Genomic DNA, 21,692 nt, shown 5'->3' on the forward strand with positions numbered 1-21,692 from the left:
CTTCCGTAATTGAAGTGAAAATACAATATACCAACAAAGATTTTCGAGAAAATCCGTCGGTAAATTTACCAAAAAGGAAAATTTGTATAACAGAAAAATAAATTTACAACGGGAGGTTAAATAATATTTAAAATAAAATGCTGACTACTCAGAGCTACATAATTAAGAAATGGCAATAAGTTATATCATTTATCTAATTAAAAATAAAAAATTTTACAGATTATCTACAAATTTTAAACATATTGACTCAAAAATTATGAAATAAAATACATTTATAAATAAATTTTAGATTTAGAGCGTTCAAATTTAAAATATTTAAAGGTGTCAGAGTATTTGGTGGAAAAGATTTACATACACAAACAATTCGTCTTCAAGTATGCCGAGCCTAATTAAAACTATCAAGCTCTACTTAGTAAGAGTTACAGTGGAACTAAGTGACTAAATAACATTTTATTGACCTAATATAATATAATGCTAAACTGGATTTTACATTTTTTTATAACTTAAATTTTAATATTTTTCATATATGTAAGTATATTTTTGTAGCGAAGAGTTCAAAACAGCAGGAGCTGTAGAATACTCTTTTCAAAACTGCAAAATGCGTTCATACATTATGACAAAATATGCCCGGAAATTGAAATTGAAATTCCCCGGGTAAATAATGTTTCAAAAAAATGTATTTTATTAAGTTGTTTAAGTCGGTACACCTCAGAAGTGCTCTTCTATTTTTTACGGTAGATAAAAATTTCAAATAAAGATTTTGTCTCAAATGTTGTATCTCCAAACAAATTTCGTATGGCTTACGGCTTACGGTAATTCATTCATAATTTGTCAAAAACACAATCCTACGAGTGGTACAAAGCCTTCAAAGACGGTCAAGATATCGTTGAAGGCATGCCTTGTTCTGGATGACCTTCGACCTCTGCAACTGATGAAAATATTAAAAAAGTGAAGAATATGGTGCTTACAAATCGTGATGTGCAAATTTTAGAGAAATGGCAAGAAAGCTCGACATCTCTTGCTATTCCTTTCAAATGACTTGGGGTATGAAACGCGTTCTTACCCGACTTGCTCCGATAAAGCTGAATTTTTTTTCAAAAAGAGTACGGTAAACATGTCTCTTTGGCTTGATCCTGCGAATTCCGATCCCACATGCATGGAAATCATTATAACTGATACATAGGTTACTGAGTTCGAACAAGTCAACCGGGATTGGAATGGAGGGAAGAAACGACAAAACCAAAAAAAAAAAAACGCCTAAGCCGCTAAAAAAATAAATAAATGTTCATTATTTCTCCGTTATTCGTAGTTTGGAGTATCATGAATTTTTTCCGGAAGGACATACGATCAATAAGGAGTTCTATTTGGCCGTATTGAGGCGAAATTAGAGCTAAAAACGCAATGAATACCATGATGAGTTTTATTATGCAGTGAGATACTTTTGAATGTGTTTAGGACCTGAAAGGATTGGATTAATACTCAACAGTAATTTGGATGCTGGGAAATTTGAGAAACATGAAAGAATGAAGTTGTACAACAAAAAACATGATTGTCCACAATTTTTAATTGAGCGAAGGACTTAGAAACAAACGGGTCTAATTTTAAAATGATAGAGATGGACTGGTTTGGAAAACAAAATTAAAATCTTGAGAGCGGGTAAAAAATTGAAATTTTAAAATAATTTATAGAACACGTGGACGAGTGTCTTTCATTTCTAACAAAAGTGTTTGAAAAAGATCATTATGAAAGCAATCACACATTTTAGTATAAGTAAAAGAGAGAGAAAGAGTTGAGTTTTGAAATAAATTTTTCATAATATGAACTATATAGTCTTATAAAGTTATAAGTTGTAACAAACCGAAAAAGTATAGCGTTGAGAATTGTAATTAGGAAAACTCATTTGGGTATGTAATCCAAAAACAAATGTCAAAATTTATGATTTAACGATGACTAGTCGTGAGTCCCCTAAATATGTAAATTTTATGGCAAAGGGAATTTTGTTATTAGACATACGAGGTGTTTATATTAATTTTGTGCCTCTAAAATAACAATTCTCAAAGTCGATTTTTTGGAAAGGCTTTAACTGTTTTAGTCATTTTTATATATCTTGTAAAACGACGGCCCTTTAAGGTTCTATTTATTTATAGAAAGAGGAAAAAATCACACGGAGCCATATCTGGTAAATATAGAGGCTGGGTCATCGTTACAGCATTGTTTGTTTAATCTATTTCTTAAAAAAAAAACGAAAATCGCCAAACTTATAAAAACATCTAAATTTTTCTGGAGCCTATAACTGAAATTATGATATTCGAAAGGCCTTAGAGTGTTAGCTTGAGATCAGTATTAGTTTAGGGTCAGTTAAAATAATTTTGGAGTTGTACTTTGATTTCATCACATTCGGTTTGCATATGGCTTTCACGTAATTTAGCAAACTACTTAGGGGTGGCAGCTGCGCCCGTCGCAGTGCTCCAAAAACGTATTTGGTAGATTAAAAGGTTAGTTAACCCAAAAATTTTTTGAAAGAAAAAATGTGTTATCTTTTAATAAAAATAAAAAACAAAACATTGGGATATTTAAATTTTTCGTATAAACTTTGAGGTCATCTGTAAAAGGTTTGATTGAAGAATTTCCGGATGGAAGAGTTCGTTGTTTTCTTTAACAAAATTAAGGGTTTACGGGTTTCGAAAAACCGATTTGTTTTTATAGTCTTATTAAATTCTACAACATCTCTAGAATATTAACCCGTCTTTAAACGCCTTTTTCACGAAACTGTGTTTTTGATTGGCAAGATTTCTCGAGAACTATAGAATTGATTTTCATGAAATTTTACACAGGCCTTTAGATACAATTCTTAAAGACTTGGACGAAGGATTTTATTTGATTACAATATTTTGCGAAATGTTCAGGTTTTTGGAAAAATGTCTGCCAAAAATCCAATTTGCAGTTTTTTTATTTGTCCAAGTTCTAAGTTAAGATTTTAACGTAATTTTTTATTTTTATAGATGATTCTGTCAGAAGTTATCCTACCAACGCGGGCGCTTCGTTTTTCCGAGGTTCACTGAAAATGGTGTCGCAAAGGCCCAGTTTAAATTTTACTTTTCCAAAAATTTCAGAATTTCTTTGTTAATAGTGTATTTTTGTAGCAATAAAAAGTCGAATAAAATATTTAATTTTTTATATGAGAAAAAAAAATTGAAAAGGGCTGCTTTTTACCCGAGAAAACCCATGTAACTCCATAAGTGAACTAACTTAGCTGAATACCTTATAGTATTACTTTATATTTGTTGCACGCTTTCCGTCGGTTACTCAAAGTCGCCACTTCCCTCACACATATAGCAAATACCAAAATATAGGTTGAAGTTTAATATTAAATTTTAAATAAMAAAAAAAAAAAAAAAAATAAATAAATAAAGAAACACTATAAGATCTATAATATAAGTGAAATATACTTTTCAGATTTATTGACTACCTATTATTATTAACATGCATAACTCAATTATTCGGACATCACCGGAAAACCCTTGTGTAAAGTATGCCGCTGAAACAACCAAAGAAAAGTAAGCCAATTTTAAAATAAACATTTTAGTAGCATAATTAAATTATAATTATATTGGTCTATCGGCAGGTTTAACACAGAAATAACAGATATTAATAGCTCTAAGCCGCCTTACAGTTATGTTGCGCTCATTGCTATGGCTATACAGGTATGAACTTGAAAGAAATTATTAATACTTATGAGCCTGCTTTTAGGCGTTTAAACCACACGATTGAAATGACAAAGAAACAATTTCGATATACAATTTTTTCAAATTTCTAGAATTCACCGCTAAAGCGCGCTACACTCAATGAGATTTACAGCTATATCACATCACATTTTCCATATTTCGAAAGAAATAAGAAAGGTTGGCAGAACTCAATACGACACAATTTAAGTTTGAATGAGTGCTTCATAAAGGTACCGCGCGAGGGTACAGGTGAACGGAAAGGAAACTATTGGTCGTTAGATACACAATATGAGAATATGTTTGAAAATGGCAATTATCGAAGAAGAAGACGTATGAAGCGACCTTATCGTTCGGTGGGACATTTTCCAAAGTTAATGACTGACACCTGCCCCTCGAAAATGATTTTCAATCACACACCTTGCCAGACATACTACAGATACAACACAAAGTAAATTTTGAGGCTTTTCTATAAAATTCTCTAATATCAAATATTAATTTTCAGTACTCAATGGTTACCCACACAGACAATAGCCGGTTATGGTCCGTCTACAGTGAGAAGTAGCTATCCGAATAACTCCGCAGTAAGATTATCTGTTGATTAAGGGCTCATTACGCAGTTTTTATTTTATACATTCTATTCGATAGGCTGGTTTTTCTACACCATTACTGGGTGCGAACAACTACAACAGCATTATACAGCAAGGTATGTACTCAATTTTTTCACTTCTATACCGCCTACTATATATATATGAATATATAAAACATTTTGTTAATTCGCAGTTCAGTAAAACAGTTTTCGAACTTATATATTGTTCATATTTTTTCAGAAGGAATCTCTACCGATGGCGTTAAAATGATGGATCCATGTCCATGTCCGATTTGGAATACAAGTGCGTATTGTATTTTCCTTAGTACTAAGAATTTACATATTTTACAGATGAATACATGGATACTATAACTTAAATTATCATTTCCACATAGTTCCCGATTTGATGATCAAAGATGAGCATTCATCACAAAGCCATGCCGATGCGACATTCATCAGTTATCAGAAGCAATTTGCCTTACATTAATAGATATTATAAAAATATAAGAAAATATATATGATAACAAAATATTTAATAATAATAAAAGCTGTAAAATTATGGTATATTGTAAAGAACTAAAGAAAAAACAATAGTATAATAAAAAATACCAAAAATCAAGTAAACTAAATAATAATGTATGAAAAAATTTAAATTTTTAGCTAACAGTTACTAACACTTCGTAACTAAAAGTTATACGTTAACAATGAAATCCTAAATGAATTTTTAAAGAAAATAACAAAATAAAGAAATATTAATAAAAGAAAATTGTTTGAAAATTCTTCATTGACAAGTAGTTTATTTCATATTATTGTTTATATAATTGGTATATGTGTGTATAATTTAGTTAGCGTAAATGCAAAAAATATATCTTAATATATGTATATATATTCATAAATATGTCTTCGATGTTCGAGCAATCAAATAACTGCACCAACATATTCAGCTGATACTTATACAGCAACATTTTTGTGGCGATTTGATGCCTGGCTATATTGCCGCAGTGATTCGAGACTCGAACATCAATTGCAACATAGAAACATAAAAAAATCTAATTGTGATTGAAATTCATTAATAACTAATAAAAAAAATAAGAATTTTGTAAAAAAAAATACAATACAAACATTAATATTAACTTTTTCGTTGAAAATGTAATTTCATAGGTAAATAATTTCACTACTCTTTATAGAAAATTTCAGCCAATAATAGCATTTTCTGAACAATATGCAATATTTATACTACGACTAAAGGCTATACAAATTACTGAGTGTTCAAATGTGATTTCAAAATTAATGTTGTGTTTAATGTAGTTAACACTCAAAAATTTGCACTCACATATAATACAATGCAGAAAGATTATTCAACTTTTGATAACTTGTAATTGCTGTGTAATTATTCAATGTAGGAAAAAATAAAAACCTATCACAGCACTTTTAGATCTTTGGAAACACATGCACTCTATAAATAACAAGTGCATATATTCGTCGTTGTCACGTATTATAAAAAAATTGAAATAAAAAAGAAAGGAAGGGCTAAGTTCGGGTGTAACCGAACATTTAATACTGTCGCAACTTGCAAGGATTAAAACTGGAGAAATGTTTTTCTGAATTTCAATAATATGTATATCTGACAGGTTGAGCATATTTTCGGTAAAACGTTAGCAAAACCAACTGTTGTCTACATATGCGGCATACGGACGGACAAACAGACAGTCGGTCGGATTTCGACTTGCCTCATGACCTTGATCTTTTATATACTTATGTATAACCCTTTAATAGATAATCGATTAATTTTACGTGATACAAACAAACGCTAGGTGAACAAAACTATTATATGCTGTAGCAACATGTTGCAAGAGTATAAAAATATATATAGCACATATACTCAACTTAAACATTTTTATAAAGTTATGGAATAGGAGATGAACGTCAACTCAGGATGTTCTAGACGAACATCTCGAAATTCGTCCGTAAAAGATAGGATATAAAAGCAGAAAATAGTAGCCATAATCCACTCTGATATTGAACTCACTACATGGAAGTACCAACCACCATCCGAGGGATACCTAGGTAACAAAAAATAAAAACAAGTTAGTAGTGAAATTTTAAATAGTCTTTCATTTTTTACCATTGTCTTGGATTATCGCCTTTGAAGAGAATATGTGACATTACACCAGTTACGGCAATCAAAATGAAAAGTATGGTGCAGGCTATAGCCATTCCCAGTCGTATGTGAGCGTATAATTTTGAACCCGCAATCGGATATACCAAATAGGTAATTAACGCTTGCAACCAGAAGTACACCGTCCCACAACCAAAGCAACAAAATGCACCAGTAAAGTGAACAATCCGAACATTTGTTTCTTGGAAATTACCAACAATACTTATACCTAAACACGAAGCCATACCAAACCAGACTGCTATCTTGTTGTAACGCAAAAGCAAGGATCCCAAATCGGGATGATGACTGTAAAGTTGTTGAATTTGACGATATCGTATGTAAATAGTGATACCCACTGAAAAATTACATACATATATAAATCGTCGTTTACATTGTTATGAAATGATCAATTTCCAATTAATTTTTGCGATCTTCTACTCACATAGCACACTGCCAATATTTATAAGCTGCCCAAATACGCAACTTTCTGGAGAGTATGTGCCATCGTCACTTATATACGGTACTGTGGGCACTACATGACCCTGAAGGACGGCGGCAATATAACTACAATAAAAAAAGAAGATAATTTTATGCAAGCAGAAGATATTGAAGACTTGCAAGCTGGCAAACTGATAAGGACATATTTAAGTACTGAGCGAGATAATTTACGGTTTCAATGCACTTCGAACTTGTAATGAAAATATTATGTGATTACAAATCATTTAAAATACACATTTCAAAATATGTTCGACGCATCAAATGTGTTTAGCTTTCAATACACAACATAAAGTTAGAACGCACTTGCATTCTCAAAGGTTTGCAAAAATTTACTCACGTTCCGAGAAAAGTAATCTGGAATAACAGAAAAACGGCCACCGGCACCAAATAAATGTAGGACATATTTTTCAATAATTTTTAAACAGTAGTAAATATTTACTATAGTCTTCAGCAATTCTTGTTTATTCTGAGGAAGAAAAATAATAATACCAAATTGGGTTGCCAAGATAACATAATACAATAGTGCTGCCGTATCTTAGTATAACTGTTCTAAAACTTTTTCTGCTGTGTAATAAAACCTTTGAAGTTTACCTTTAGAAAATAAAAGAAATTACAAAGTTTTCATCATTTAATCTAGAAAACGCTTAATAAAAATTGATTTAGGAATATTAGCCTATGATCCAACCCGAGTGAAAGAAAAAATATATATTTTAAATTTTACTTTTTATTAAAAGTCATATTTCATACTATTTATAAATGTAATAAGCTTAGCATCTCTCTCAGCTTGGCACTCATGTTCGAAATCCATTAAAATTTTTTGCATATTCGAAAAGGTACTGTTAATAATTTTGTGTGTCTGCTTTATTTCGGAGAAAAAGTCATCATAAATCAGATCATTGTTAACGCTTTTAGCGCCACCTGTAATTTTAACACTCGCAATTAACAAACATATAATTTATAAAATGTATGCTCATACTTCTGGCATTAGACGTGTCTCTCAATCTATTATATGTCGTTATAGGTGTTTGAACAGGTGCTGGCGCAGGTGGAGGCGATGGTGTTGGTTGTGGTGCTGGCTCAGGTTCCGGAGATGGTGACAGCTCGCGGTAATTCGGTTTAATTTCCTTATCAACAAATTGCGCTATTATAGGACGAAATTTCTCAGGTATCAGGAGCAACCTAAAAATATTCCATTTTAGATGTTAAACATTTAATTCGTTCTAAAGTTTTAAGTCTGGCAACATTACACAAAATTATAAATATGTATATTTGTAGCGATTTGTTTATCCGAATAATTCTTTTATAAAATCAACAAACTTTCAATTCTTTTTATATATTGCACTTACCTCTCAACATTACCGCGTTTATAGCACAAATAAGCCGACTTCATTTGAAACCATTTTCGTCGTATTTGTGTGGCCGACTTGTTGGGAAATCCCTTCTTCTTCATCTTGTTTGCAATTTGTATAAATGTGTAATTTGTTGTGGCAGTGGTGCCTTGTATTCTATAAACTTCACGTAGCAAATTTAACATGCACTCTATTTCGGAGGAAATCCAAAAATTGCGCCTCATTTTTTCCTTCATTTTTTAAAACCAATATTTGTTTTTACTTGAAAAGTGGAATGTTATTGGTGTACTTTAGCGATGGGTGAGAAGAGAAGTTATAATCGGTTCTGTTATCGCGTATAAGTATCGGTTAGGGATGCCATTTTCATTTTTGTTTTAAATCAGCTATCTAATTTCCTTAATAAATCTATATATCCAAGAATTCGTAAATTAGAAAAGAACTCACATTCTGGGTACCGCGCTTCTTCGGCATTAATATAAAAGGATCTTAAATACTTTTTGTAAATACTCTTATTATTATTTCGGTGACAGCTCTTGACCGGAAATACATATAATCAAGTTAGTTCCGGTTTTTTTGAACCGATTCTCTGGAAGAGGCTTTTGTTAAGATAGCTTCATCAAACTGATTCATAATTTCTCCCATTAAGTTTACATGATTAATTAAATATAATTTCGTCGAGAAAGCTTGAAGTGAAAAATTATTAGTCTGGGATTACACCTAAGAAAACTCCAAACGCTCTAAATGGAGTCATATTTATGTAGTTCGTAGCGTAAAACAAAAATGAAGAAAAAACACATTTCTACATACTTGACTGAGTTAGCTTCTTGGTTGATCCTCAAGACTTACGAGTTCAATAAGTAAAGAGAGCATAAGTTCTATCATATGTCGACGTAGTGGACGAGGAAGTGCATAAATATTATATTTATTCGGGATATTCTTCCTTTTTCTTCTTCTCAATGGCACTGCTTTGCATTAGCGGGACTAGCCATTAGAAGTCGCAATCGCAGATTTTATGTCCATGCCAACTAAAGTGCGTTTGATGAAAAGTCTCTCTGGTAATTTTTTCTACAAAAATGCTGAAGAACTTTGGCTGCAACTTTACATTTCCACTGATATCACGGCTACGGAAGTGTTAAAAATGTTGCAGAATGTCTACATTATCAATAACACTATTATTTGAGAGGCACAAAGCATTCAGTGAAGGTTGTAAAGTTATCGTAAACTTTCCTCAATCAATGGATCAATCGTTGTATTGCATGTAGTGGCTCAGTAACGATTATAAAGATTTGCATTAAAATATGTGAAAATTTTGTATTTTTTGACAGTACGGGTCAATTTTGATAACGTTATATACCAGATTCCCCAATCGTTCGAATTGAAATTTGTTCTGAATATTGTAAATTCGTAAACAAGTGGAGAAGAAAAAGATATTGACACATTATCTTATTCGAAGCCACAAATTTCGATTTTCGAACTTAAGTTAATAATTGTAATACTCCTTCGTAGATACAACAGGTTATTGAACCTATATATTTCAGTGCCGTCTAAAGGATCTGGGTCGATTTTTTTAATCTCGGACTTTATTTCACTAACGAACATTCAATTTCTGCTATCTATCCGACAGATTACACATACATTTTACAGCTTCTGAAAGCCGTTAAAAGGACGCGCCAACTTAATAACACTAATAATATCACTATACATACATACATATGTATGTATATTTGGGCACAAATATATAAATGTTTATATAGGCAACAGCGATACTTTCAATTCCTCATTTTGGCGAGCATTTGATTTTACATTTGCCTTGCGCCCAACTCACAGCTATAATTCATACTAGTACCCGTTCCATACATATGTATGAATATGGTATATAGAGCTAAGTTAGTAGCAGTAGTAGGGAACTGTCATGCCGAGTGTAATGTGTATTAACTTCGGTAATAGCAAAATAAATACAGTGTTAGTGTTGTGTCAGTGAAATGCTTCCAACAAAATTGCACTCCTTGCGGCTACGAAGCATCTGGACTGTCGACAGCATTTTATGGCGCTTGGCTACCACTTTCGGCACTAAACACACCAACGTACACGCATACGAAAGTGCGGCTCAACCGTTGGCCATGGCCGCAACGCTGCACGTTTACTGCATCCTCTTTAATATTCGAATGCATTTGCTCACAGTTCGTATCAATAGCGGGAACGTGTTCTTTATTCTACCAGCCAAATGTCCGAGCGACCTGCCTGCTGCTACTGAAAGTATGGATACACCTCACACAATTATCTACATACACACCTAACTGCACTCATATGCACCCAGCACCTACGTACCAATATATCTACATGGGGTATAAAAAACAATAAGCTGTCGTGGTACTGATACGTCTTTACGACTGCCGAGTACGTGTACATCTGTTTGCATATGTGTGTGTGTGTGTGCCTACATGCATGCATATATGATATAAAAATCTAAATTTTAGCCAGCGGCAAACGGACAGCGCGCAAAGTGCGTTTGGCAGCAAATGCAAGCTGCAGAGTTGAAATAAACTGAACCTGGCTGGTTTGCGCCAACTTGAGCGGCGGCGTATAGCCGAGACGACAAGCCAATTCTAGTTCTGTGATGTTCTTAATCATGGCCTGGCTTTAGCGGGTAGACAACGTACTCACTGTTCGTTTCGTTATGAAACCATATTGCTGCCAGCTGCCAATTGCCAGTTAGTTGTTTGTATTGGTACGATGAGAGTCGAAGAGCGACGAACGCTACCGATTGACAAATGGGCAGGTTTGGCGACTACTTAATATTCACACTGCAGCATAGATTGTAGATCGATTGCCGCCTATTAAAATCATAATTATATTTTTATAAAGTGTGCTTTTGTTTATTCCTTTATGCACGCGCGTTCGTATGTATGTATGTATGTAAGCAAGTATTATTTAATGAATCGAATTGTATAATATGTTTAAGGAAATTGCCGATAAAGCTCAAACCTTTTAATGAAAAATGTACTCCACTATGATTGCCAATTGATAAATAAACAAATTTACCTGAACATCTTGGAAAAGCTGGAGGAATATTTAGAAATAAGGATTATTAATATTCATCCAAACTCAGTTTGTGGAAGGACTTTCGATGACTTCGTAGAATATAAAAAAGCTCCTTTTCTTCTTTATTTAATTATCAGAGCACTACTTGAGAAAGTTAAAAAATATATAAGGTCTTTGAGAAAAAACCGAGACCCAGCAAGATTTGCAATGGGTCCGTAGAAAATAAAAAATTTAAATTTCTTCGCATTGAGAAAATTGTTACAGAGCTGGGTTCCGGGTTCGAGAGGAATTGTTTCCGATCTCCCTCTTTCTCTCGTTCATTAGACGTAACAATTAGAATTTGCAAAATGGACTTAAAAATAATCATGACTAGATTATAAATTACTGATAAAAAAGCGAATTAAAAAGGACGTAGGTATTACTCTTTTATTTTAGTCAGCTTAGATTTTGCCTCCCGAAACACCAAGGTGATCAGTTTTGGAAAAATTAACATGAACGGTGTAACAAAATCTGGTTATAGGTCATCCTTTTACTTTTATTATAAAATATAAATAAAATTCCAATAGAATAATAGAATCGAGTATTCGAGGACCAATCATGAGATGTCTTATAACTTTGACAGTTGTTTTTCTGCGTCTAAGATTCTTCACGCAAGTGAGGAAAGTTTTATGATCGTCATTCACTTGAGAGTGGCCAAAAACGATTCTTTTACATATGGGTAAAGCAACTCACGACTTCCGGTCTTAGACTTGGATACCCAGTATCCTCTAGGTAGACAAAAAATAACCTTTTGAAGGCGAGCTAAAGTGAGCGAACCAACCCCTTCCCAGGGTTGTGCACTAGGTTTGGGACCCGCCACGTAAAAAGCAGATCAATGGAAAGGAAACGACAGCTTCGAATAAGTGACCCCCCTTTTCATGACGAGCTTAAGATTATTATAACTTCTTTTAATATTCGTGTGAACTTCGATCTTCGTACATCAATTAGGGTGAGTTTTGGCAGCTGTTTGTTTATGACTTGAACTTGTCTGGTGATTTTTATCTTGCATATTGGGTCAATGGACTGAAAGATCCAGTTTCGAAATACATTACAGAAACCAAATCTGGCGAATACGGTGTCTGAACGATAGCTTCGGCTAGAATGTGACTCGCTTTATAGCCAAAACATTAACCAAAGTGTGTTGAGTCGATTCATAAGAGATGTTAAAATTATTTGGTGACAACACGACCTCAAGCACGAGACGTCTTTCAAGCTCTGTTTATTTAACTTCTCCGATCTCATCGTTATTAACAGTGGAGGATTGGCGACTTGTTTTCGAAGACCTTAGAATCTTTACAGGACGCTTTATGCCGCACAAAAACCATACTTTTATAGAGAGTCTCCCCAAAATACTTTTACAACATTTTCCACCATTCCGTTATCGTGATTTCATTGGGAACGAAAAATTTCCAGCATACTCGTTAAATTTTTTTACATGATACAAATTTGAAGGAATAATTCAGGTTGTTGTTGTTGTAGCGGCAGAAAACTATCTAGTTGACAGTTCTTGGCTGTTCCGGTTACGTGGATCCGACAGCCGTAGGAACGTGGGACTAATTCGGGTAATAATTGGTGCTCGCAAGCATTTTGTGCGTTCTCGGAGTGTCTTCGTGGACAAAGTTAAAATTGAAATGGGCGTCACTTTTAGGTAGGCTATTTCGAACCTCAAAGGTTTTTATAACAAAAAAAAAACTGCCAAAAGACTCGATCCGCCGCTTAGAGTTTGTATAACTTTAAAATCATGCCTCCAATTTTCGGAAAACTTAGCTAGCAAAATTATTTTGACCAAAGGGACCATCAAAGGGAACATCTGCTTCGCCATTAAAGAACTTTCTACAAACAGCATTGTTTAACAGATGAAATTAGCGAGGAATCACAAGGATATGCAGGATTATATATATCTATGTATACATGCAAATATATGTAAATGAAGCATGCGTCTATTAAAAATATGTTGTTGCTTTGACTGTAGCAGCAGCAACAATGGCATTAACTAAAATCAGTCGTAAATATTGGCGAATATTCTTGATTCTTCCTCTTCTTCAACTTCTTTTCACTTCAATTACTCGACGGAAGCGCAAAACGAGAGCAACGCAACACATAAATACCATACGAACGTACATACATGTGCACAAATGTCTGTATATATGAATTTATACAAACGACATGCATACAAGTTAGTCGGTCGGTTGGCATCCTTAAGACACATTGGCATTTCGTTTCTTAACAGTAATAATACGTTTCCAACGTGTCCATAAAATTAAAGCGAGCCGAGCTACTGTATACGTGTTGCGTTGGGCAGGCAAAGATCAGTACTGACTGCATCCACGTACATCCCATATACACTTATATACATACACGTATGCAATATACGAGATGAGGAGGTGAACGCATACACCTCGCAGCAATTGAGTTGATGCGTTGCATCTTCGGAGCAACTCGCTTCATTACGCCGGTTAGATGTTAAAATTCATTGATAAATATTACGCTGCACAGTGTGATGTGATTGCAGAAAATGTGCCAAAAATCTAAATAAATAGCTTTCAAGTCCAATGGCTGGATAGAATGGCAACCGCGGAATGACGAAAGAAGAAAGTCCGATGCAGCTGGCATATGCTAAAATCTGAAGCTGACTCCGAACCGATCGAGCACAAATATCTTAAATTGAATACTATTTCGTAAATGCGGCGTCATGGTATAAGGAGTATACAAGTTCGAGAATTTTTTAACCTTAAATTAACATGATTCCAACTTTCCTACCTTACCTAGAGGAATTTAGTTTCGCTTGAACTGAGCCGAGGTAATTAGTAATAAGTTTTTCTGCGGCAAGTCTGGCGAAATTGTAGTTTGGCATAACGTATAAAAGGTTGAAGTATTTATAAATAAACCGGTCAGTAGATATAAACTGTGTTGTGTCTTCTTTGTTAGAGGTTTCATTTCTAGATTGCTAGATTGCAATATTCATAGATCTTTGAGAGTCAGGTATGCTCAACATTTTATTTGAGGAGGAAGTATAGATGTTATTGTATCTCATCTTCGTCCAAACAGCTGATGCAGCCGGAAAGAAAATCCATCTTACTGCATGACTCGCGATTGATCAGTATCCACTTAGAACTTCTACAACGATTGAAAGGTGGTACTTACTGAGAATTAAGAGTTGCCTCGTCTTCTTACGATTTACTCTTGGCCAGATGAACCTTGCGACTACACAGCTGCTCTGGTAATCGACTAGAGCTTGATGATTTGGTCTGTGGTCCAACAGTCCAGTGTAGTTCACTACAAGATGCCGTTCCTATTACGCAGTTATTAACACTGAAATAACTGTCTGGTTATAAAATAACTCGATGCTAGAGATAAGGAGCCTAAGAATCCCTAATCTAAAACGCACAGTCAGCGAACTGAAGGTATACGTATACTAAAATTGGATTCTTTCATAGCGCGGATAAATAATTTTATGCCAAAAAGTTGTTCCTCCGATTTACACTTTGGAAAAAGTATTATTATAGATTTAACGCTACGAAATAGCTGAAGTTTCGCAAAAGTAAATTGAACAGATTCGGTTATAGCTGAGTTTATGGTTCTTTCATTTCACCTTTTGGCAACAATTAGAGATTCCAAGTGTAGCCAAGACCTTCTCCACCTGGTCTTTCCAACGGAATGAGGGTCTCCCCCCTTCCGGGTACTGTATCGAATACTCTCAGGGCTGCAGTGTCTTTATCCATTCGGACGACATTACCTAGCCATTGTAGCTGCTGTCTTTTAATTCGCTGAACTATGTCAATGTCATCCTATATCTCATACAGTTCATCGTTACATCGAATGCGATATTCGCCATGGCCAAAGAGCAAAGGACCATAAATCTCGAAAACTCGTAACTCCGATTAATCAGTTGTTGACATCGTCCATGCCTCTGCATCATATAGCAGGACGTGGATGATGAGTGACTTGTACAATTTGGTCTTTGTTCGTCGAGAGAGGACTTTACTTCTCAATTGCATACTCAGTCCGCAGTAGCACCTATCGGCAAGAGATATTCTGCGTTGGATTTTGAGGCTGACGTTGTCGTTGCTGTTAATGCTGCTTCCAAGATAGACGAAAATATCAACGACTTCGAAGTTATGATTGTCAACAGTGACGTGGGAGCCAAGTCGCGAGTGCGACGCACCTAGCAGTGCGACGATTTTTTGTTTGATGACAGGAGACATTTCCTTTTGACCTCGTTCACTATCAGATCCATACTGCTATATCGAATACTCTAGTATATGTACATATATACATATTTGAGTGAAACAAAGTCCTCAGGAATGTTTGTGAGATCATTCACAATTCTTGCCTCATCTCGGTTAATATCAAAAAGTAGAAAGAAATTGGACCCGGAAATCGTCGTGCTATCATTAGAGCGATAAAAACTCAATAACGCTACTTTATTGCAAAATCATATTTACGTTGGTGACCTCGACATAACCCTCGACGTTTGGAAACAAGAATAATAAAATTTACAAGCGAGTTTTTTTTATCTAAAATATTCACCTCTTTTCGCTGCTATCATCATATATATAATTTTTTTCGACAAAGCATCTAATAAAATGTACAAATTATATATATGTATATGCAGCTATATTGGAATATAAATATGCATATGTGTATCGATATTCGTACAATATATCGTAAGCATCAAACCTATTATTAAATTCACAGTAGCCAAAGATATTTGCGATTACACAGAAATTACACTAACAATGCATGCATATAGAACTGTTTGTATATACTTTACATTTACTATATGGCGGCATATTGGCCGGTTAAGTCAGTATACATATTATATATGTATGTACGTCGGTAAGTAAGTAGTCGAAATGTTCGAAAGATAAATTCATCACACTGTAGTAAATTGCCTACCATAGCCAGCGGCATCAAGCATCCAAATTAAATTAGTTTGTAGCTACTCTTATTGCACATGTTAGTTTCCTACCTGTTTTGTATGTATGGAATTTAATGAATGAATAAAATCAAGTTCGCAAGGGAGCAGTCATTATACGGTAGATGCATATGGGCTGTAAATATACATACACTGATATATATGGATACCCAAGTTGGCTGATATTTTTGCGGCAAGTACAGTGCGTATATACGTATGTGGGCACTTTTCGGAGCCTTCAAGCCCCCAAGCATGGCCCATCAACAAACAGTATATACCAATAAGAATGCAAGAACATAGCTGCATACATACATATAAAGGGAGTTAACTACCTAGCAGTAGCACTACTACAGTCCATATGAGTTGGTCAAATTCTTTCATGTTTATCTCGTTCACATTTAAGCTCCGAGTGGTGGATTTATACGCGCAAACACCATAGTGACCGCGCGCACAGGAAGCTGCCGTCCCGCTTGCCTGTGTCTTGATGACATGTACCACGTAACCATATGTATGCATTTATATTTGTATGTATGTGTGTGGAACTGAGTGTGCTCGAAATAAATGAAAGACCCAAGACCAGAAGGAAGAACACTCACCACACAGCACCTTAATAACTAATAATAATAATAAAGAAAAAACGAAAAACGACAACGAAAAAGCTCATATTCGATCGCAATCGTCAGGATCGATAAATACGTGTAGTATTTCCCCGCGCGCTCACATTGCTACATACATACATATGTATGTACGTGGTTTGTATGGCGCAACGTAATAAATCACCTGCTTCGAGAAATTWTATTTTCAGTGCTACTGTATGCGGTACACTTGCACAATTCCAGTTTTTAATCAAAGTGGTTTTCATTAAAAAAAAATACAAAAATAGCTGACTGCAGCTAAACTAAAATACCCTTCACAGTTGCATTTCTTATAGAAAAAAAAGGGTATACAAGAATTGTTCTCTTGATTTTGACAAATAAGTTTCTATGATAGCTGGGTAGCTATAGCTGTTCGTTTCGCACAATATGTTCTAAGATTGTAGTGTTGCCTAGGAGAATAATCCATGCCAAATTTTGTGAAGATGTATTCTCAAATAAAAAAGTTTTCATACCAGAGCTTGATATTGAAAGGTCTGATCTAAGCAATATGTTCAGAGATTATAGCGTTGGCTTAGAAAATAATCAATCTCAAATTTCGTGAAGATAACTTGCTAATGGGTTACCTGGGTTTCCTCGGGTAAAAAACTGCATTTTTCAACAATTTTTTTCTCATATAAAAATTACAAATTTTATTAGAATTTTTTATTGTTACTATTAACAAAGAGACTCTGAAATTTATGGAAGTAATATTTTAAACTCGGCCATTGCACCATATTCGGTCACCCCTCGAAAAAGAGATGCGTCCGCGTTGACAGAATAACTCCTTACAGGAGGACCATCTAAAGTGAAAAATACGTGTTTTAGTTAAAACCTTAACTTGGAACTTGGACGAAGAAAAAAAACTGAAAATTGGATTTTTGGTCTTTAAGAACTGTATCTCAAAGATATGTTTAAAATTTCATGAAGACATGAAGATCCGTTGAATAGTTCTCGAGAAATCTGGTCAAACGACTTCAAAAATACAGGCGTACTTAGCTTAGTCTCGAACTCTTCTCAAGGCTACATCTCCAAAACAATTCCTCGGATCAATTTGAAATTTTAGGACAATCTTCTATAGTTTAATAAGACAATAAAAATTGCATTTTTTGAAACCCGTAAACCCATGTAACCTCTTAAATAAAAAAGGTTTCCATACAACGACTTGATTTTGATTAAAGTGGTTCGATATCAGCTATACCGGCAAATGAGTAGCTTCTTAAGAAGAAAAGGACGTGTGCAAAATTTCTGATCGTTTTCTTCAAAACCGCTGGTTACTTCAAGTATATACAGACGAATAGTCATACGGATATGAATTAATCCAGTCAGCTCGCCAGGCTGATCTTTTATACATGTAAGTATAGTAACCCTTAAATTTGACTCTGTAATTCGGTAGCAAATTTTAATAATTAAATGGCAAATCTTACTGAAGAAAAATGTCAAAAGAAGTGTAAAAATATGGCGTCGTTTGCTGTCCCTCTCGGTTTACTTTTGTATCGTCCCTATTGAAAAAATATATAGTACTTTATAGCCACTCCGTCGTTTTCTTCTCAGTGTTACAGTTTTGTGGCAAACTTAATATACATGGACCCTGTTCAGGGTATAAAAAATAAAAATGATTCAAAAATTCAAAACGAGCAGTTCTGCATAGACTTTATGGTATTATAATATTTAATTTGTCGTTAGTTAATAACACTTTAGTAAATTAATAAGATGCAAATATTTAAGAGTATAAATATTGGTACGTATACACACTTTCACATATAACTACAAGCAAATAAATGCATATTTTACAAAACTTAGCATTACGGTAATTATTCTTGAGTCTTACGCTCAGCTAATATTATGACTAACAGCAAATAAAACTTGCTGACTATTTTAATTGTAATAATTATTTTGCAGCTGTATGCGTGTATGAATATAATTACGGTTTATTTGATTTACATATGTTTAGCTTGCGGCGAAAAATGTGAGTGCACTTTATTCTACGCTGACAGTCCAAGATGCTTCACCGCAGTGTGCTTCGAAAGCAACGGTGCTGCTGCATACCAACATGCTAAACTATGAATATTTTGGGCTCTTAAAGGGTTACCGGTTACTTGTTTTTGAAACCTCAGTACATAACTACTGAAACTATGGGGGTTTTGACAATATAAAGCTTCACTAAAGAGCTTCAAGCTGACTTTTCACATTTAGAATTTTTATCGTTGATAGTTATTCGCCTTATTACATTTGTAAATGGACGTTTTTACGTTCATGTGTTGGCTTTACAAAGGACCATACGTATCTGTATGGCGTAACAGCTCGTCATTATATTCTTACCTAATCTGTGGTGATCGTGTCTGTCTGCAGCGAACCTTGTATTTATGCGGTTCACATTTTGAGGGTAATATGAATATAGAGCTTTTTAAAAGCAATGATTTTGTAACGTCCCTCCTTGTATGACTTATAACTTGACCACGGAGTCAAACGTGACCGCCCTCTAACTTGATATTGACCATGGTAGGTGTCATTGTCCTCGCTAAGCTGCCATCAATTTATTGAAAAACAGATGCAGAACTCGAGAATAAAGGTGATTTGACGACTTTATCGTTTAAAGATTTAACGAACCTAGCTTTTAAAGAGACCTCAAAGAAGTACTCTTTTTTTGAAAGAGGCTTACCAGAGTGTCTTCAAAGTTCAGAAATTTAGTTAGTACAGGATTTGAAGTGTTAAGGTCATGTTTACTGATATGAGTTTTCTCAGGAAATGCTACCGAAAGTTATTTTTAAGGTGGGTCAGACTTCCGGATTTCTTAATACTTTATTTGTTTTAAAATTCACTGAATTCCTTTATGATATGAGCAGTCTTATTAAGGGAACTGAACTTTTTGGAGATCAAGGAGACATGCTCTTACATTGAATATAGAACGTATCATTCTACAGCCCTTTTTTTGTTAAAGACCAGTAGAACTTAAGTGACACCATAAAAACTTGATTAGCGAACCTTCTATAACCAAATAGTGTTAAGTTGTCACCGTATTTTTCCTTTGGAATTATTTTAAAAATGACGTTAAGATTTCAACAGTATTCCAGAAGTTATGAGATCATATTCGTGAGGAATTGTGGAAGTTTTTATGGAATATCTGTTGAGTCATCGTCGATAACTTCTTTCCTGATAGTTGAACCTACTGGTCGTGGGACGGACGCAAATATGCCACCCACCATAACCAAATTTACTTTTTTAAAGGTAATTTGGTTTTTAATTTAATTTAATCAGCTTCAATGGTATAATAATTGGTTGTACTCGAACATAAGGACCCCTGAGTTACCTCTTAAAAGGGTGTTTCACGGTTTGTTATCGTGGTTTGGAGCCTTTAGTAAATATAAGTTATAGATATATGTAATACAATACAATGGGAAGCAATTAACAGCTAGTTTGTGATGGATTTATCTGACAACGGGGCTATGTTTATATGTAGTTGGTTGAAATGCGCGCTTTTTTTTATTTCAGCAGCGTTAAGTTTATCTAATATACCAGTTTTTGATAAAATAATGGTGAACTATGAATTAGTGTAGTTTCGATAATACATCGTACTGAGCTGAATCTGACTTGATGTTATTCACCTCAATTACTGATTGCATAAAAGCCAACCAAGGTCTCGGATCTTCTGGCGCGTGATGTGTGTGGATGTCCTTATGAAACATAATTTCTCTCCTCTTGGCCACAGTTGTTCTTTTCTGGGCTTCAGACGGCCCAATTTTTGGCATTACAAGTTCGAAGATAGTGGAGTAGTTCATAGTAAATGAGTTTTTTATGCTATGTTATCTGGGCAATCGAAACAGAGATAACAATATGTTCAGACTCCACGATTTCTATTATTCTATGTCAAAATTACCTGAAAGAAATGGGCCCGGACTGACTCAAAGGAACGCTTTAAAAATGGCGTATTTCTATGGTGATGTCTGACGCGTGCTCAAACAGTACGGAATCAAGCAATCATAAATTTGTCGGAAAAATACTTGTAGTACGAGCTCTTATCTCTTAAACGCCATTTGACCTTATCTGATTGCACTGATAGTGATAATAGTTAAAGCCATCTATTGGGAAAATATTGAAATACGTTTTACTATTGTACATTTTATAATACTTGATATTTTCAAAGTCGACAAAGCAAATAATGTTAAAGTTTCAATAAATATTATGCACAGATGATTGAGTACTATTATCAATTCCGATAATGTTGAGAAAAACCTTTGAAAATCGTCCAGTTCTATTTTATCCTGCGCAGATTACAAATTTAGAACTTGCCTGAGACAAGTACATATACTATTAAAAGAAGTTCCTTGAAGTACTTGCAAAAAGTAATGTTGTAAAACGCTCCCCCTGTTTTACCGTATAACGGCTGATCCAAGTAGAGGTAATTTTTTAATAGCTCTATTTAGACATAGATTATGCGTGAGTCGTTTCAAGTTGTCATGTTATTTTCGTTCACATTTCATCATGGAAAGACTTACGCCTGATCAGCGTCTACAAATCGCTGAACTTCATTACGAAAATTTTTCGTTCTGAAGAAAATCTTTCGGGCACTACGTTCAATTTATAGTTGAAATCTTAAATTGAAAGCGTACAAACTAAAGCTTGTGCAAGAACTGAAGCCGCTCGATTTTTCCAAGCGACATCGCTTCGCTCTATGGACTCTTGAAAAGTTCCAAGAAGAGTTGACGTTTTCGAGCCAAATTTTATTCAGCAAAGAGGCACATTTC

At 34.4% G+C, this 21,692-nt stretch overlaps 3 protein-coding genes across 5 annotated transcripts in view; 1 reads left to right on the plus strand and 2 right to left on the minus strand.

Moving 5' to 3' along the window:
- The window catches only part of LOC108976969 (forkhead box protein I1-A-like), a 6,250-nt gene extending 1,387 nt beyond the window's left edge, over positions 1-4,863 (plus strand). Inside the window, exons 3-9 of one of the 3 annotated variants that reach the window (XM_018946436.1) lie at positions 3,457-3,557; positions 3,626-3,704; positions 3,818-4,173; positions 4,228-4,306; positions 4,371-4,428; positions 4,556-4,615; positions 4,707-4,863. In XM_018946436.1, the coding sequence (XP_018801981.1) occupies positions 3,484-3,557; positions 3,626-3,704; positions 3,818-4,173; positions 4,228-4,306; positions 4,371-4,428; positions 4,556-4,615; positions 4,707-4,798 (798 nt within the window). In that variant the 5' untranslated portion in view covers positions 3,457-3,483 and the 3' untranslated portion in view covers positions 4,799-4,863. Of the gene's footprint in view, positions 1-3,444; positions 3,558-3,625; positions 3,705-3,817; positions 4,174-4,227; positions 4,307-4,370; positions 4,429-4,552; positions 4,616-4,706 lie in introns of those variants that run through there. The other 2 variants (XM_018946434.1, XM_018946435.1) reach the window with 2 other exon arrangements.
- A 1,024-nt stretch (positions 4,864-5,887) lies between these two features.
- Positions 5,888-7,452, minus strand: LOC108976971 (DNA damage-regulated autophagy modulator protein 1). The gene is made up of 4 exons (XM_018946437.1): positions 7,305-7,452; positions 6,912-7,033; positions 6,437-6,824; positions 5,888-6,374 (listed from the first exon to the last, which is right to left on the minus strand). Exons 1-4 carry the CDS (start codon positions 7,367-7,369, stop codon positions 6,209-6,211), a joined length of 741 nt encoding a protein of 246 aa, XP_018801982.1. The 5' UTR covers positions 7,370-7,452; the 3' UTR covers positions 5,888-6,208.
- Positions 7,453-7,671: 219 nt separating this feature from the next.
- On the minus strand, positions 7,672-8,610 carry LOC108976972. Its single transcript, XM_018946438.1, has 3 exons — positions 8,314-8,610; positions 7,944-8,146; positions 7,672-7,885 (listed from the first exon to the last, which is right to left on the minus strand). The coding sequence occupies exons 1-3, from the start codon at positions 8,550-8,552 to the stop codon at positions 7,695-7,697; spliced, it is 633 nt and encodes a 210-aa protein (XP_018801983.1). The 5' UTR covers positions 8,553-8,610; the 3' UTR covers positions 7,672-7,694.
- Positions 8,611-21,692: the final 13,082 nt, after the last annotated feature.

This window comes from Bactrocera latifrons, unplaced genomic scaffold (assembly GCF_001853355.1).
Source record: "Bactrocera latifrons isolate USDA-ARS-PBARC rearing strain unplaced genomic scaffold, ASM185335v1 scaffold_82, whole genome shotgun sequence".
NCBI lineage: Eukaryota > Metazoa > Arthropoda > Insecta > Diptera > Tephritidae > Bactrocera > Bactrocera latifrons.